Source organism: Triticum urartu, chromosome 2A (genome assembly GCF_056163025.1).
Source record: "Triticum urartu cultivar PI428250 chromosome 2A, HENAU_Tu73, whole genome shotgun sequence".
Classification (NCBI taxonomy): Eukaryota; Viridiplantae; Streptophyta; class Magnoliopsida; order Poales; family Poaceae; genus Triticum; species Triticum urartu.
This window is the reverse complement of record NC_141874.1, coordinates 624,274,439-624,291,340: the sequence shown is the minus strand read 5'-3', so window position 1 is coordinate 624,291,340 and position 16,902 is coordinate 624,274,439. Positions and strand designations below refer to the sequence as shown.

The window sequence follows — 16,902 nt, the reverse complement described above, 5'->3', positions numbered from 1 at the left end:
GGAGCGCTGACTAAGGGGCAGTATGCTCCATGATATCCAACAGCGAGCGAGATCAACCCCTGTTAAACCGTTGGCCATAAAGGCTCTGAGCTTCGACAATTGAGGAGCATATTTGCTTCTCTCCTAGGCAGTCAATCTTTGCGGAAAAGGGTGTGTATTGCTGAGCCGCTCCGGACGAAAGCCAGGCAAGGGATTCTCACCAGCAGGGGAGGTGTCTTTGCAAAAGAACCATGTCTGATTCCACTCTTTGGGGTGGCTGTGCAGTTTGGCGTGAGGGTATGTGACCTCTTTCCTTTTCTGGATCGCCACGCCACCCAACTCCGTATTTGAGCCGTCGGTAAACTCAGTATGGCGGTTTAGATGGAAAAGGTCTCTGAACAATTCCACTGTGGGCTCCTCTTGAAAGAACGCCTCACAGAGTACTTGGAAGTGACACATATTTGTAACAGAGTTGGGGCCAGTGTCTTGTGGATGGAGTTGGAAATCGGCTAAAACATCCCGGCAAAATTTAGAACCGGGCGGCTTAAAACCCCGGGCTAAGTGATCTACGAAAACAACGACCTCTCCTTCTTGAGGTGTGGGAGGGCATTCTTTGCCAGGAGCCCTCCAATGGATGGTATCTTTGCTGCCTAAAGCGCCGATCAGGACTAAATCGTCCAGCTGAGCCTCTATGATGCGAGAAGGAACCCAATTGCACTCATATACTTGCTTGGCCATGATGAAATCTACAAGGTAGAAAATCCCGGTTCAAAAATACATTGATCAAGGTACATTGGTTGCAATGTTAACCCAGAGACAGATCTATCTGAACCGGAGTTTTATGAAGCAACAACATCTGGCGGTTCAACAAGGGGACTAATGGTATATACCGGTTTGGCAAATTTTTCTACAAGGTTAAACCGCCTGATCTAAGCATTGAAATAGCTGAGATTGCGGATGGATAAGTATGCAGAAACAGATTTCACAAGATTTCTCTACAGCGTTGGATCTGAAGCAAGTTCAGAAAAGAGATAAATATTCAAAGGTTCAAAAGGAGCAGTACCGAATCAATGAGCAAAACGTACATATAGATCTATGGTTTTGAGATGCGTAAGTGAAGGCGAAGGTTAAACAACTACCATTGCACAGAATAAAGATTCGCGGATTCATCTAAAGATCTATCGTATGAGCAAGAGGCAGACGATGAACACTGAAGAATTGTGAAACCCTAGAGCAGATTTGCGGGGGAAAAGATAGAAGATTTACCGAAGCTGAGGAAGACGCGGAAGGTTGCCGCGATGCTCTGGTGCGTCCAAGTTGATGCAGTGGCCAAGTTTGAGGCAGAGGTCGACGGTGGCGGCGGAGCTCTGAAGCTGGGCGATGCAAGGAAGACGAAGCAGAAGGGGCCGAAGGGAAAGAGAAAGGAAATGACCCTTCGGTCCTATTTATAAGGCAAAAGGACATGTGTCAGGCGCGACAATCAAGGGGCCACGAAACGGAGCTGTCGCCTTGATTTCCGCAGATCTATTAAACAAAGAAGCATAATGGACAGCTTCGTTATGACAGGTGACGTCACTCCGGTTTACAGTAATCAGAGAAGATGACATCATGGCGGTTTACCAATTTATGAGAAGATGTTGAAGATGAAGCTTTTGTTAAAGGATTGACATGAACCCGTTCAAATCAATCTGGGGCCAAATGTTGGGGATATTACTGCTGGGCGTAAACCGACCTATCTGGGCCGGGTTAACTTCATCAGTAGTTCAAGAGTGCTAAAGCCCAAGAAGGCAGATGAGGGCCTAAGGCCTGTAGCCGGTTCAAGACTTGTAGCTGTAAACCGATATTTGAATATAAACTTGTATTGTAAGTTAGGAATAAGGAGAGACCAACCCGGATACGAATATCGACTGGTGTTGGGACTCTGTGTACCGACGGGCGTCACCCGTGTATATAAGGGGACGACCCGGTGGCAGTTCAAAGACAGACAACTACTCGAGACATAGGCGAAGCTTGTTTGCTCCCTAGTCATCGAAACCCCATCAATTCCATCACAACTAGACGTAGGCTTTTACCTTCATCGAAGGGGCCGAACTAGTATAAACTCTCTTGCGTCCCTGTGTCCGCTTTAACCCCTTCAAGCTAACCCTTCGCGATGGCTCCACGACTAAGTCCTTTCTCTAGGACATCTGCCGTGACAAAACCACGACATCCTACCTAAAGATGCAGAGACATAGACTGAGACGTGGGTGAGAGAGAGAGATTGATGGAGAAGAAGAAGAGGAGGAGGAGGGATTCATGCCATACCATACCACCGTGGAGGAGGTCTTGGAGTGCTGCAATGGGTCGCCATGGACGGGCGGCTAGGCTTTCCGACGAGGAGGTAGGGAGGGAGGGAGGGCGGTCAGATCTGACCGCGGGGTGAGCTGCTCCGCGAGTGGATCTGCGGTCAGGGAGGGGTCACCGGCAGTGGAGTGGCAGCCGGGATTGGGGGAGGTCGGCGGCGGCGGCTGGGTTGGAGGGGATCGAGAGAGGAGGAAGGAGCGGCGGGTGAGGTTGGAGAGAGAGTTTGGTGGGGTGGGAGTGGAATTTTTTTTCTTTAGGATCGGGGTGGGAGTGGTGCGGCAAGGGAGGGATACCCTCTGTAGTAGCGTGGGTATCTTACCTGCGCTATAGCTATTCACTTAGTAGTAGCGCGGGTTTATAGCCCTCGCTACTACTATGGCATGTCCCAGGGAGTCACGGTAGAGACCGCTTAGTAGTAGCGAGGGTTAAAAACCAGCGTTACTACTATCAATTTGGTAGTAGCGAGTTTTAAAAACCCGCGCTACTAGTAAGTAGCAGTAGCGAGGGGTATAAACCCGCGCTGCTAGTAAGCGTCTGTGTATAAGCTTTTCTCTAGTAGTGGGTGATGGCGTACTTGGACCATCTGAGCGGGCGTGTGGCCTCGAGCCTGGGGAGGACTGCGTTCACCTCATGAGCAAACTGCTTGAAGACTCGTTGAGAGGCTGGGGCTTGAGCTCCGCCCAAGATGCAGGCGATAGCTCACGGCTCTTGGATGCCCCCAACCCCCTCGTCCTATTGATGGTCGTTGTTCCTTCTTGGCAGCGGCAGTGGAGGGAGACCAGGGTTACCCTGAGGACGGTGCTCACGAGGGGTCCCTCTAGGTGCCCTCACGAGGTTGGTCCTGCCAACGGTCCTCGCGAGGTTGGTCGCGCCACTGCTGGCGGGGCCCACGGTCGCCCCAATGTCCTCCACCACGCCCACCTCCTCGGCCGTAGCCCCGGTCGTTGTGCTCGGGGCGTCGACCGAAGCGTCCATCTCGAATGGCCCTGAGCTCCTGACAGTCATTAGTGTTGTGCGTGCGCACGTTGTGGAAGGCGCAGAACGTGCGACTGCCCTTGGACGACTCGGGAAGATCTCGGCCGCGCTTGGTGTCTGGTTTCGCCACGAGCACAACCACTCCCTTGCGCTTCACGTCCTTGGCCTGGCCTTCTTCTCCTCTGGATCCGCAGCAGGGAGCTCGAGGAGGGAGAGTTGCCCTTCCTCAGCTCTTGCACACTTGGTCACGATGTTGAACAACTCCAAGGTCATGCACAACTCTTCATGGATGGCGAGCTCCTCCTTCATCTTGACATTGCGGACGCCGTCGGAGAATGCTGAGATGATGGCCTCATCCGTTACCTTGGGGATCTTGATTCGCACGCTGTTGAAGCGTTGGATGTATTTCTGCAGGGTTTCTCCTGGTTGTTGCTTGATGCGGCACAAGTCACCCGCGACTGGGGGGTGGTCACGAGTGCCCTGGAAGTTGGCGAAGAAGCGGTCGCGCATCTCGCCCCAGGAGGAAATCGAACCTGGGGGCAGGTTCAGGAGCCATGAGCGGGCGCCGTCCTTGAGAGCCATGGGAAACCAGTTCGCCATGACCTTTTCGTCGCCGTTGGACGCTTCGATGCTCAGCTCGTAGAGCTGCAGAAACTCCGCAGGGTCGGGGATGCCGTCGTAGCAAGGAGGCAGATCTGGCTTGAACTTGCCCGGTCACACGACGCTATGCAAATCAGGAGTGAAGGCGCGACAGCCCGCCGTGGCCACCGCGGCTCATCGTGGAGGCAGACCTTGGTCATGGTGCCCCTGCGCCGCCACGGCTGGCGGCGCGTGGCCCTGTCGTAGCAAGCAATCCTGGCGTAGTGGAGCTGGGAGTAGTGGAGCGTTTCCTTGTGGGCGGGGAATCTCTTGGCAGCTTCTTTCTTCATGTGCGGGCACGTGGCGCAGTGGGTCACGCCTCGGGGCCGCACACTTTGGAGCGAGGGCGCCGTCCTGACGCGGGGGAGGCTGAGGTGCTCCCTGAGCCGCACGCCTCGGCGCAATGGTGCCATCTTGTTGCGGAGGAGGCGGAGGCGCTCCATGAGCCATATCGCCCGCAGCTGGGAGCGGGCGAGGCAGCGAGAGGGACGGTGCAGGAGAGCCTCCTGCGACACTGACGAGCTCGGCGATGCGGTCCAGCCAGTCCTCGTAGAGGTCGTCGACTGGACAATAGCGTAGGAGCTCGCGCGCCATGACCAGCGTGGCCTGCGCATCCGTGGGTACGCGGCGAGCGTGAGATGACGAGCCGGCCGGAGTCAGCGACGGGGTGGCGATGTGGCCGTCATGGCGCACGGAGGGATGCAACGAAGAGGCTTGCTGCTTGTTTGCCGCGGGACCAGTGACGGCGTTGGCGGTGGGTGACGGAGAACGACGGGGAGGCCCACCTACTGGGGCCGTCTGAGCGACACGGGCGGCGAGAGCGGCCCGGTGCTCTGCGCGAGCCCGGCGAGCGTCGGCCGTAAGCTTGGTGGAGTGACGAAGCGTGGGTCGACAAAGAAGAAGGCTTCGGCGCACCCCTACCTGGTGCGCCAAATGTCGGATTTTGGGTTCCGACAAAAGCCTTGAGGTTCGAACACTGGGGTGCGCATGAAGATGTCCCCCCTCTCTAGCTCGCACATCAACGATCTCACGACCTAGCTTGACGGACCCAAAGAACATGAGACACAAGATTTATACTGGTTTTGGCCACCGTTGTGGTGTAATACCCTACTCCAGTGTGGTGTGGTGGATTGCCTCTTGGACTTTGGATGAACAGTTACAAGGGAATAACAGCCTCGTGAGGAGAGGTGTTCTTGTGCTTGGTGAGCTTGTGTGGTTGAGGATGATCTGGATGATCCGCCCCCTAGCTATGGTGGTGGCTAGTCCTATTTATAGAGGCCCTGGTCCTCTCCCCAAATATTGAGCGGGAAGGGATCCCACAATGGCCAAATTAAAAGGGAGACAACTAGTACAAGTTATCTTGACAAAAGTATTCTTTGCCTACCAAAGGCTCTGGTGGTGACGCCGTCTTGGGCTCCACGGTGACCTCCGTCCTGCCATCCTGCTGGTCTTGGTCTTGTTGCACCGATATGGAAACATTTTCCTGATGCCTCGGAACTCCTCTCCCGCGCTTGCCTCCTTAACACCAAAGAGGAAACGAGGACTCTGTGCGCGCTGGCGCCCGCCTGGCCTTGATCGTCATGGCTTGCGTCATTGGAACCTCGCGAGGTTCGCCTTGCCTTGATCTCTCCCTCCTCGCGAGCCAGCCTGGTGAGGCCGCCCCTGAGGAGGTCTTGCGTTGTCCGCCTCGCGAGGCTTGGCCCCTCGCGAGGGTCTTGAATGTTTGTTTGTGAAGATGGGCCATACGGGGCCGCTGGAGGAGCCACGCCGCGGGCCGCAGGCAGGAAAGTCTGGGGACCCCCATTCCCAGAACACCACCAACTGCTCTTCAAGAACTAGAAGTCATGGCCGGAGACAACCGAGGACCTCGGTTACAACATCACCAATGCTGCGACCCTCGTAAGTTCTTTGATAACCTTTTGCGAGTCCGAGGAGCACGCTAAACTTCCCATTTTCTTTCGCAGGGCTGGATGAAGAAAGCGGAACGGATTAACTGTCCGGCTTCGCTGCCCAAAGACTCAAGTATTCCTCTGTTGACGAGGATGCTGGTCCCGGCGCCATACCACGCGCCAGAAAAGAAGGCCAAGGAGAAGGGCAAGGAGGCCAAGAGTGGCCTCCGCTATAAAGGTGCCTCGGACGTAGTGTCTGAAGACATCGAAACTCTCTCCTCCCCTGACGAAGAGGAAGAGGAGGAGGAAGAGAGCATCCCCCCTAAGGGGGAGAAGAAGAAGAGGACAACTTCCGCCGATCTAAAGGCGGAAGCGTCCAAGAAAGGGAGGACCTCCCTTATGGATGACTCCGAGTCAGACACCGATGAGTGGCGCCCCAGGCCGAAGCCCCTGGCTAGATCGTAAGTACTCAAAAATATGTATATATGTCCATCTCTTCTGGCTTATAGTTATAACACACTTAAACCGCACGCTGCAGTCTGGTTCATGTCCTCCCCCAGCGATCTTCCTCTACCGGGAATTCCCTGGGTCCGAACATGATGGAGAGCGATTCGCCTCCACCAGCTTCCTCCCCCTACAGCGGAAAACACCGAGGTGTCGTCCCAAAGGACCCTTCCGGAATAGGGGGCTGTGCCGGAGGCTGCCAAGGCGGTGCCGAAGGGTGACACTGATAACCCACAAGTATAGGGGATCGCAACAGTTTTCGAGGGTAGAGTATTCAACCCAAATTTATTGATTCGACACAAGGGGAGCCAAAGAATATTCTCAAGTATTAGCAGCTGAGTTGTCAATTCAACCACACCTGTAAACTTAATATCTGCAGCAAAGTGTTTAGTAGCAAAGTATTTCTTTCCCTAAGAGTCCTCGAGTACACATAGCTATTGCGGATCCTTTGCGAGATCAGGATTTTTGATTCATAATTTAGAATCAATCCATGTTAGGTCAACATCGAGACAGAGCATCTCAGTTGGCTATGTCAAGGAAGTGAAACAGGCATTCCTTTGCTTTTCCAAGAGTATTGTATTGACCTGATTCCCCAGGAAAGAGTTGATGGCATCTCAACGCAAGAAGGTAGAGAAGAATCCCTAGCGAAGATGTGCCGAGAGCGAGAAAGCCTGTCTTCCCCGAGATTATTTATTCCTCTTATTTCTTATATGAATAACTGAATTCAATCCTCACTTTGTATTAACTTCATGAGTGAAGAGATAGAGAAACCCTCAATTCCGGCACTGCTCCTATCAAAATCAAATAATTGGATTTGTTTCCCCACTTCCTCCATGGGATTCGTACATCAGATGAGGATTCCTACAACTGATAGTAGTGACAACAGTAGCAAAAGTAATATTTTTGGTTTTATAGTGATTGTAACAGTAGCAACAGAAAAGTAAATAAGTGAAGATCAATATATGAAAAGCTCGTAGGCATTGGATCGGTGATGGATAATTATGTCGGATGTGATCAATCATGCAACAGTTATAACATAGGGTGACACAAAACTAGCTCCAGTTCATCAATGTAATGTAGGCATGTATTCCGAATATAGTCATACGTGCTTATGGAAAAGAACTTGCATGGCATCTTTTGTCCTACCCTCCCGTGGCAGCGGGGTCCTATTGGAAACTAAGGGATATTAAGGCCTCCTTTTAATAGAGTACCGGACCAAAGCATTAACACATAGTGAATACATGAACTCCTCAAACTACGGTCATCACCGGTAAGTATCCCGATTATTATCACTTCAGGGTTAACGGATCATAACACATAATAGGTGACTATAGACTTGCAAGATAGGATCAAGAACTCTCATATATTCATGAAAACATAATAGGTTCAGATCTGAAATCATGGCACTCGGGCCCTAGTGACAAGCATTAAGCATAGCAAAGTCATAGCAACATCAATCTCAGAACATAGTGGATACTAGGGATCAAACCCTAACAAAACTAACTCGATTACATGATAAATCTCATCCAACCCATCACCGTCCAACAAGCCTACGATGGAATTACTCACGCACGGCGGTGAGCATCATGAAATTGGTGATGGAGGAAGGTTGATGATGACGATGGCGACGGATTCCCCTCTCCGGAGCCCCGAACGGACTCCAGATCAGCCCTCCCGAGAGAGATTAGGGCTTGGCGGCGGCTCCGTATGGTAAAACACGATGAATCCTTCTCTCTAATTTTTTTTCTCCCCGAAAGTGAATATATGGTGTCAAGATGGACGTCAGTGGAGCATCAGGGGGGCCCACGAGGCAGGGGGCGCGCCCCCACCCTCGTTGATAGGGTGTGTGCCCCCTGACGTGGATTCTTCTTCCAGTATTTTTTTATATATTCCAAAAATAATCTTCGTTGATTTTCAGGTCATTCCGAGAACTTTTATTTCTGCACAAAAATAACACATGGCAATTCTGCTGAAAACAGCGTCAGTCCGGGTTAGTTCCATTCAAATCATGCAAGTTAGAGTCCAAAACAAGGGCAGCAGTGTTTGGAAAAGTAGGTACAACGGAGATGTATCAACTCCCCCAAGCTTAAACCTTTGCTTGTCCTCAAGCAATTCAGTTGATAAACTGTAGCGACCCGACCTCAGACGGTCAAGTCTTTGTGCTTCAGTGTCATCCCTGGATCAGTAATGCTGACACACACAATACTCGAATGGTTTTATAACAGAGTAGCAACCACACACTTATTACACTGATAGTCTCAAAGAGAGAACTTATTACAATAAATATGGCTTAAGGCCATCTAAGTAAGATAACAGCGGAAGGCTTGGAAGATAAAGTGAGTCCATCAACTCCAACGGCATAGCTGAGTGCATGACAAACGACCTAGCGCACCTTACTATTCGTCTGAAAAGTCTGCAACATGATACGTTGCAGCCCGAAATGGGCCAGCACATGGAATATGCTGGCAATATAACACAGTAGGGCAATGAACAGATAAATGCTATCACTACATGCATATATGGCTGGTGGAGGCTCTATGGTTATAATGTTTTTGCGAAAAGCCATTTTTTTCCTACAACAAAGGAATATGATTTATTTAACTATCATGGTGGTTTAAACATTGAGAAGGTTCCTCCAACTCAATCCCAATTAAAGTAATCATTATCAACCCAACAAATTAATTTAGAGTGATGAGATCAAATCAATAATTCAAGTACCAGATACTCAAGTTGTCCATAACGGAAAGGTAAATAAGCGAAGACCAATATATGAAAAGCTCGTAGGCAATGGATCAGTGATGGATAATTATGTCGGATGCGATCAATCATGCAACATTTATAACATAGGGTGACACAGAAATAGATCTAGTTCATCAATGTAATGTAGGCATGTATTCCGAATATAGTCATACATGCTTATGGAAAAGAACTTGCATGACATCTTTTGTGCTACCCTCCCATGGCAGCGGGGTCCTATTGGAAACTAAGGGATATTAAGGCCTCCTTTTAATAGAGCACCAGACCAAGGCATTAACACATAGTGAATACATGAACTTCTCAAATGACGGTCATCACCGGTAAGTATCCCGATTATTGTCACTTCGGGGTTAACGAATCATAACACATAATAGGTGACTATAGACTTGCAAGATAGGATCAAGAACTCACGTATATTCATGAAAACATAATAGGTTCAGATCTGAAATCATGGCACTCGGGCCCTAGTGACAAGCATTAAGCATAGCAAAGTCATAGCAACATCAATCTCAGAACATAGTGGATACTAGGGATCAAACCCTAACAAAACTAACTCGATTACATGATAAATCTCATCCAACCCATCACCGTCCAACAAGCCTATGATGGAATTACTCATGCACGGAGGTGAGCATCATGAAATTGGTGATGGAGGAAGGTTGATGATGACGATGGCGATGGATTCCCCTTTCCGGAGACCCAAACGGACTCCAAATCAGCCCTGCCGAGAGAGTTTAGGGCTTGGCGGCGGCTCCATATTGTAAAATGCGATGATTCCTTCTCCCTGATTTTTTCTCCCCAAACACTAATATATAGAGTTGGAGTTGAGGTCGGAGGAGCAACAGGGGGCCCACGAGGCAGGGGGCGCGCCTAGGGGGGTAGGCGAGCCCCCACCCTAGTGGACAGGGTGTGGGCCCCCTGGCCTTGATTCTTTCGGCAATATTTTTTATGTATTCCAAAAATAATCTCCGTTGATTTTCAGGTCATTCCGAGAACTTTTATTTCTACACAAAAATAACACCATGGCAATTCTGCTGAAAACAACATCAGTCCAGGTTAGTTCCGTTCAAATCATGCAAGTTAGAGTCCAAAACAAGGGCAAAAGTGTTTGGAAAAGTAGATACGATGGAGAAGTATCAACTCCCCCTAGCTTAAACCTTTGCTTGTCCTCAAGCAATTCAGTTGATAAACTGAAAGTGATAAAGAAAAACTTTTACAAACTCTGTTTGCTCTTGTTGTTGTAAATATGTAAAGCCAACATTCAAGTTTTCAGCAAAGATTATGAACTAACCATATTCACATTAACATTTAGGTCTCATGTTTACTCATATCAATGACATAATCAACTGGTGAGCAATAATAATAAATCTCGGATGACAACACTTTCTCAAAACAATCATAATATGATATAACAAGATGGTATCTCTCTAGCCCTTTCTGAGACCGCAAAACATAAATGCAGAGCACCTTTAAAGATCAAGGACTGACTTGACATTGTAATTCATGGTAAGAGAGATTCAGTCAAGTCATACTCAACGTAAAATAACAATAATACATGCAAATGACAGCGGCGCTCTCCAACTGGAGCTTTGTAATATGAGGATGATGACTCAACATAAAAGTAAATAGATAGGCCCTTCGCAGAGGGAAGCAGGCATTTGTAGAGGTGCCAGAGCTCGATTTTTGAAATAGAGATGAATTATATTTTGAGCGGTATACTTTCATTGTCAACATAACAACCGAGAGATCTCGATATCTTCCATGGTAAAGTTTATACTCCCCCACCACCAACAAGCATCAATCCATGGCTTGCCCGAAACAACGGGTGCCTCCAACTAACAACAATCCTGGGGGAGTTTTGTTTGCAATTATTTTGATTTGATTTGAGCATGGGACTGGGCATCCCGGTGACCAGCCATTTTATCGTGAGTGAGGAGCGGAGTCTACTCCTCTTGAGAATAACCCGCCTAGCATGGAAGATACAGACAGCCCTAGTTGATACATGAGCTATTCGAGCATACAAAATAGAATGTTTATTTGAAGGTTTAGAGTTTGGCACATACAAATTTACTTGGAACGGAAGGTAGATACCGCATATAGGAAGGTATGGTGGACTCATATGGAATAAATTTTGGGTTTATGGAGTTAGATGTACAAGTAGTATTCCCGCTTAGTACAAGTGAAGGCTACAAAGAGACTGGGAAGCGACCAACTAGAGAGCGACAACAGTCATGAACATGCATTAAAATTAATCAACACCGAATGCAAGCATGAGTAGGATATAATTCATCATGAACATAAATATCGTGGAGGCTATGTTGATTTTGTTTCAACTACATGCGTGAACATGTGCCAAGTCAAGCCACTCGAATCGTCCAAAGGAGCATACCACCATATCATACCACATCACAGCCATTTTAATAGCATGTTGGCACACAAGGTAAACCATTATAAACTCCTAGCAAATTAAGCATATCATAAGCAACTATAATATCTAATTGTCATTGCAAACATGTTTCATTCATAATAGGCTGAATCAGGAACAATGGACTTATCATATTTACAAAAACAAGAGAGGTCGAGTTCATACCACCTTTCCTCATCAATTCATCATATATCGTCGTTATTGCCTTTCACTTGCATGACCGAATAGCACATGCTTTGGACTAAACTAGAATCTGCAGGCATTCAACTCTGGAGAGAAGACAAAGTAATATGGGCTCTTCGTTAGATCAACAATGATGCATATGAGAGCCACTCAACATTTTCATCATGGTCTTCTCCTCTCGACCCCCAAAGAAAAGAAACAAAACTATTTACACGGGAAAGCTCCCAACAAGCAAAAGAAGAACGAGAAATCTCTTTGGGTTTTCTTTTTAATTACTACTACTACCTACATGGAAAGTAAACTAGCTAAAAGCTACAACTAATTTTTTGGTTTTTTATTAAGGTTTTTCAAACACACAAGAAGAAAGCTTAAAAAGAAAATAAACTAGCATGGATGATACAATGAAAAAGTATGAGCACCGACAATTGGCATGAGTGTGTGAACATAAATGTAATGTCGGTGAGAAATACGTACTCCCCCAAGCTTAGGCTTTTGGCCTAAGTTTGTGTATGCCCATGGATCAAAACTGTAGCTGGGGTCGTACTGAGAAGGGTCCTCAGGTTGCCACTGGTTGGCGATCTCCTCCGGATTCCACTGATAAACAGACTGACGGTGAGGATCAAGTGGTGGCTCCGGCTCAGGCTCTGCAGCTGACATCTGGCCCCGGTATGCATGAATGGCCTCAGGCAAAATGAGGTGCGTGCCTGAAAATATGTTAAACAAAGAGGGCGCATGCAAGGTAATAATCTCACAATAATTTTTACCAAATATTAATTTGTACTTACGTATCCTATTCTTATCCTTAACAATAAACTCATGTGCTACCATACTCTTATAATCTAGAACAATAGGATGCCACAACTTTTCCTCTTTCTCAAAATGCCTGACAGGTATGTTAAAGTGTGCAGCAAGGCACGAGGCAAAGATACCTTCGAGGACGGGGCCCTTTGTACGGTTCAAATTTAACCGTTTAGCAACAATTGCGCCTAAACTGAAAGTAGTATCACGAAACATGGCATGGCACAAAATAACAATATTAGGGGCACTAAGGTTTCTGCGGTTCCCACGACCAATTAAACACCTACTAGCAAATATTGCGAAGTAACACAGAACATGAAAATGTATGCTAGTGATTCTTGCATCGGAAACCTTTCTAGTTTCCCCTACAACAATCATATCAATAAACCCTTCCACATCGTTACGATGCGGTTCCTCTATGCTGCCCGCAAAGGGTATCAAACAGACCCGGCAAAAATCATAAAGTGAAATCTCCTTATGCTCATCATATAAATAAAATTCCACCGAAGGTAGCGATCTCCTAGCATGTAAATGAAAATTTTGCACAAAAATATTGGTGAGTAAGAGATACTGTTCACGCTGGTCGTGGAGGAAGTCGGTGAGGCCTGCATTCTCAGCCAAATAATAAAAATCTTCATAAATCCCGGCTTCTCTCAAGAACTCATCACAAGGCCATTCACACGGCCGAACCTCCGCAGTATGAGGGTGATTATACTTGGGGCTTCTTGTTTTCTTCACTTTGCTTATCCTTCGAGCTTCGGCTCGATGAGCCCCTCAAAAATCTCTTCATATTTTTCTGAAAATTTATGAATTTTTTTTAGTAACTTGAAATAAAAGTGAACCAAACTCAACAAGATTGATAGCAACTACTCCTAAAGTGTCTATAGGCTATATCATGCATTAAAACTACTTTTGACCACATAAATTTGACGTACAAACTCAAGAATAGGGTCACCTAAGCAACAAAAAATTGCAATAAATAAAGCACTATAACAAAAACTAATTGGACCATTGGAGGAGTCACATACCAAAGAACAATCCCCTTAAGCAGTTTTGCGAATGGAGCTTTGAGCAAGGAGATCGAAAATGGCAGCAAGATGGGCAAGAACTCGGGTTTGAGCTGGTGGATGATTTTTTCTGGAGCAAGACGAAGTGTGTGGGTGCAAGAATAACTGGAGGGGACCCACGTGGGGTCCATGAGGCAGGGGGCACGCCCAGGGGGGTGGCACGCCCTCCACCCTCGTGAGCACATGGTGGGTCCCCCTGGTGTGTTCTCTGTGCCAAAAATTCTTAAATATTCTAGAAAAAAAATCATATTTCATTTTCAGGGCATTTGGAGAACTTTTATTTTCTGGGTATTTTTTGTTGCAAGGATAATTCAGAAAACAGACAGAAAATACTATTTTTGCTTTATTTAATATAAATAACATAAAGTAAAAGGCGGGTACATAAAGTTGTGCTTTCTAACTTCATCCATCTCATGCTCATCAAAAGGAATCCACTAACAAGGTTGATCAGGTCTTGTTAACAAACTCATTTCGAATAACATGAAACTGGAGAAATTTTGAATAACACTAGGTTACCTCAACGGGGATATGCACATCCCCAACAATAAGAATATCATATTTCCTCTTGACAGTAGGAAAAGGAAATTCAAAACCTCCAATAGTAATTGTTGAAATTTTTCCAATAGAATTAATACTGTGGACTTGAGGTTGTTTCCTCGGAAAGTGTACTGTATGCTCATTACCATTAACATTAAAAGTGACATTGCCTTTGTTGCAATCAATAACAGCCCCTGCAGTATTCAAAAAGGGTCTACCAAGAATAATAGACATACTATCGTCCTCGGGAATATCAAGAATAAGAAAGTCCGTTAAAATAGTAACGTTTGCAACCACAACAGGCACATCCTCACAAATACCGACAGGTATAGTAGTTGATTTATCAGCCATTTGAAAAGATATTTTAGTAGGTGTCAACTTATTCAAATCAAGTCTACGATATAAAGAGAGTGGCATAACACTAACACCAGCTCCAAGATCACATAAAGCAGTTTTAACATAGTTTCTTTTAATGGAGCATGGTATAGTTGGTACTCCTGGATCTCCAAGTTTCTTTGGTATTCCACCCATAAAAGTGTAATTAGAAAGCATGGTGGAAATTCCAGCCTCCGGTATCTTTCTTTTATTTGTAACAATATCGTTCATGTATTTAGCATAAGGGTTCATTTTAAGCATATCAGTCAAAAGCATACGCAAAAAGATAGGTCTAATCATTTCAGCAAAGCACTCAAAATACTCATCATCCTTTTTCTTGGATGGTTTTGGAGGAAAAGGCATGGTTTTCTGAACCCATGGTTCTCTTCTTTACCGTGCTTCCTAGCAACAAAGTCTCTCTTATCATAACATTGATTCTTTGATTGTGGGTTATCAAGATCAACAACAGGTTCAATCTCTACATCATTATCATTGCTAGGTTGAGCATCAACATGAACATCATCATTGACATTGTCACTAGGTTCATGTTCATTACCAGATTGTGTATCAGCATCAGAAATAGAAATATCATTGGGATTCTCGGGTGTGTCAACAACAGGTTCACTAGAAGCATGCAAAGTCCTATCATTTTTCTTCTTCTTCTTAGAAGAATTGGGTGCATCGAAAGTAGTTCTCTGAGAATCTTGCTTAATTCACTTAGGGTGGCCCTCAGGATACAAAGGTTCCTGAGTCATTTTACCCCCTCTAGTCATAACTCTAACAGCATTATCATTTTTCTTATTATTTAATTCATTGAGAAAATAATTCTGAGCCTTAAGTACTTGTTCTACTTGAGTGGTAACCATAGAAGCATGTTTACTAATAAGTTTAAGTTCACATTTAACTCTAGACATATAATCACTCAAGTGTTCAAGCACATCTGCATTGCGTTTCAATTGTCTACCAACATAAGCATTGAAGTTTTCTTGTTTAACAATAAAATTATCAAACTCATCTAAGCATTGGCTAGCAGACTTATAACGAGGAATATCACCTTCATCAAACGTATAGAGAGAATCTACCTTTACTACCTGTGTCGGGTTATCAAGACCATGTATTTCTTCAATAGGTGGTAAATTCTTAACATCTTCAGCTTTAATACCTTTTTCTTTCATAGATTTATTTGCCTCTTGCATATCTTCAGGACTGAGAAATAGAATACCCATTTTCTTCGGAGTTGGCTTAGGAGTTGGTTCAGGAAGTGTCCAATCATTTTCATTACTCAACATATTATTCAATAGCAACTCAGCTTGATCAACATTTCTTTCCCTGAAAACACAACCAACACAACTGTCCAGGTGGTCTCTGGAAGCATCGGTTAGTCCATTATAAAAGATATCAAGTATTTCATTTTTCTTGAGAGGATGATTAGGCAAAGCATTAAGTAATCGGAGAATCCTCCCCCAAGCTTGTGGGCGACTCTCTTCTTCAATTTGCACAAAGTTAAATATCTCCCTTAAGGCAGCTTGTTTCTTATGAGCAGGGAAATATTAGCAGAGAAGTAATAAATCATATCCTGGGGACTACGCACACAACCGGGATCAAGATAATTAAACCATGTTTTAGCATCACCCTTTAATGAGAACGGAAACAACTTAAGGATAAAGTAATAGTGAGTTTTCTCATCATGAGTATACATGGTTGCTATATCATTTAATTTAGTAAGATGTGCCACAACAGTTTCCGATTCATAGCCATAAAAAGGATTAGATTCAACCAAAGTAATTAACTCAGGATCGACGGAGAAATCATAATCCTTATCAGTAATAAAGATAGGTGAAGTAGCAAAATAAGGGTCATATTTCATTCTAGCATTCAAAGACTTTTCTTTAAGCTTAGCTAATAATTTCTGAAGATCAGATCTATCATTGCAAGCTAAGAAGTCTCTAGCAGTTTCTTCATCCACAACATAACCCTCAGGCACAACAGGCAATTCATATCTAGCGGGAGAATCTTCATCATCACTTTTCATCAATATTATTAGTTTCAATAATTTCATTCTCTCTAGCCTTAGCAAGTTCATCAATGTTGGGAATATAGCTACCAGGTATGACCCGCCCAGGAGGGGCCGGGTCAACCCCAATGGCGGGTTACAAAAGAAGCCCAGTAATATTCAAGGTGATGGTTTATTAAAGACTTGTAGAAGGCATAAGCCCAAAGGCGGCTTAAGGCCCAATATTATAAACCTCCGTATGTAAAGAAAGACTTGTAAAGAAAGGCATATAAAGAAGTCACCGAGCCGGACATGTTTTATGAACCAGCCGGGACTCTGTAGGCCGCCAGGCATCAACCCGTGTATATAAGGGGACGACCCGGCGGTAGCTTAGGGCAAGAAACAACAATTCGAAGCTAGGCAAAGGGGATTCGCTCC

At 45.8% G+C, this 16,902-nt stretch overlaps 1 protein-coding gene across 1 annotated transcript in view; it reads right to left on the bottom strand.

The window, feature by feature from the left end:
• Positions 1-4,379, bottom strand: part of LOC147986282 (uncharacterized) — a 31,419-nt gene extending 27,040 nt beyond the window's left edge. The window contains exon 1 of the mRNA XM_087541946.1: positions 4,066-4,379. Coding sequence (XP_087398072.1) covers positions 4,066-4,379 — 314 coding nt within the window. The remainder of the gene's footprint in view (positions 1-4,065) is intronic.
• Between the last annotated feature and the right edge of the window lie 12,523 nt (positions 4,380-16,902).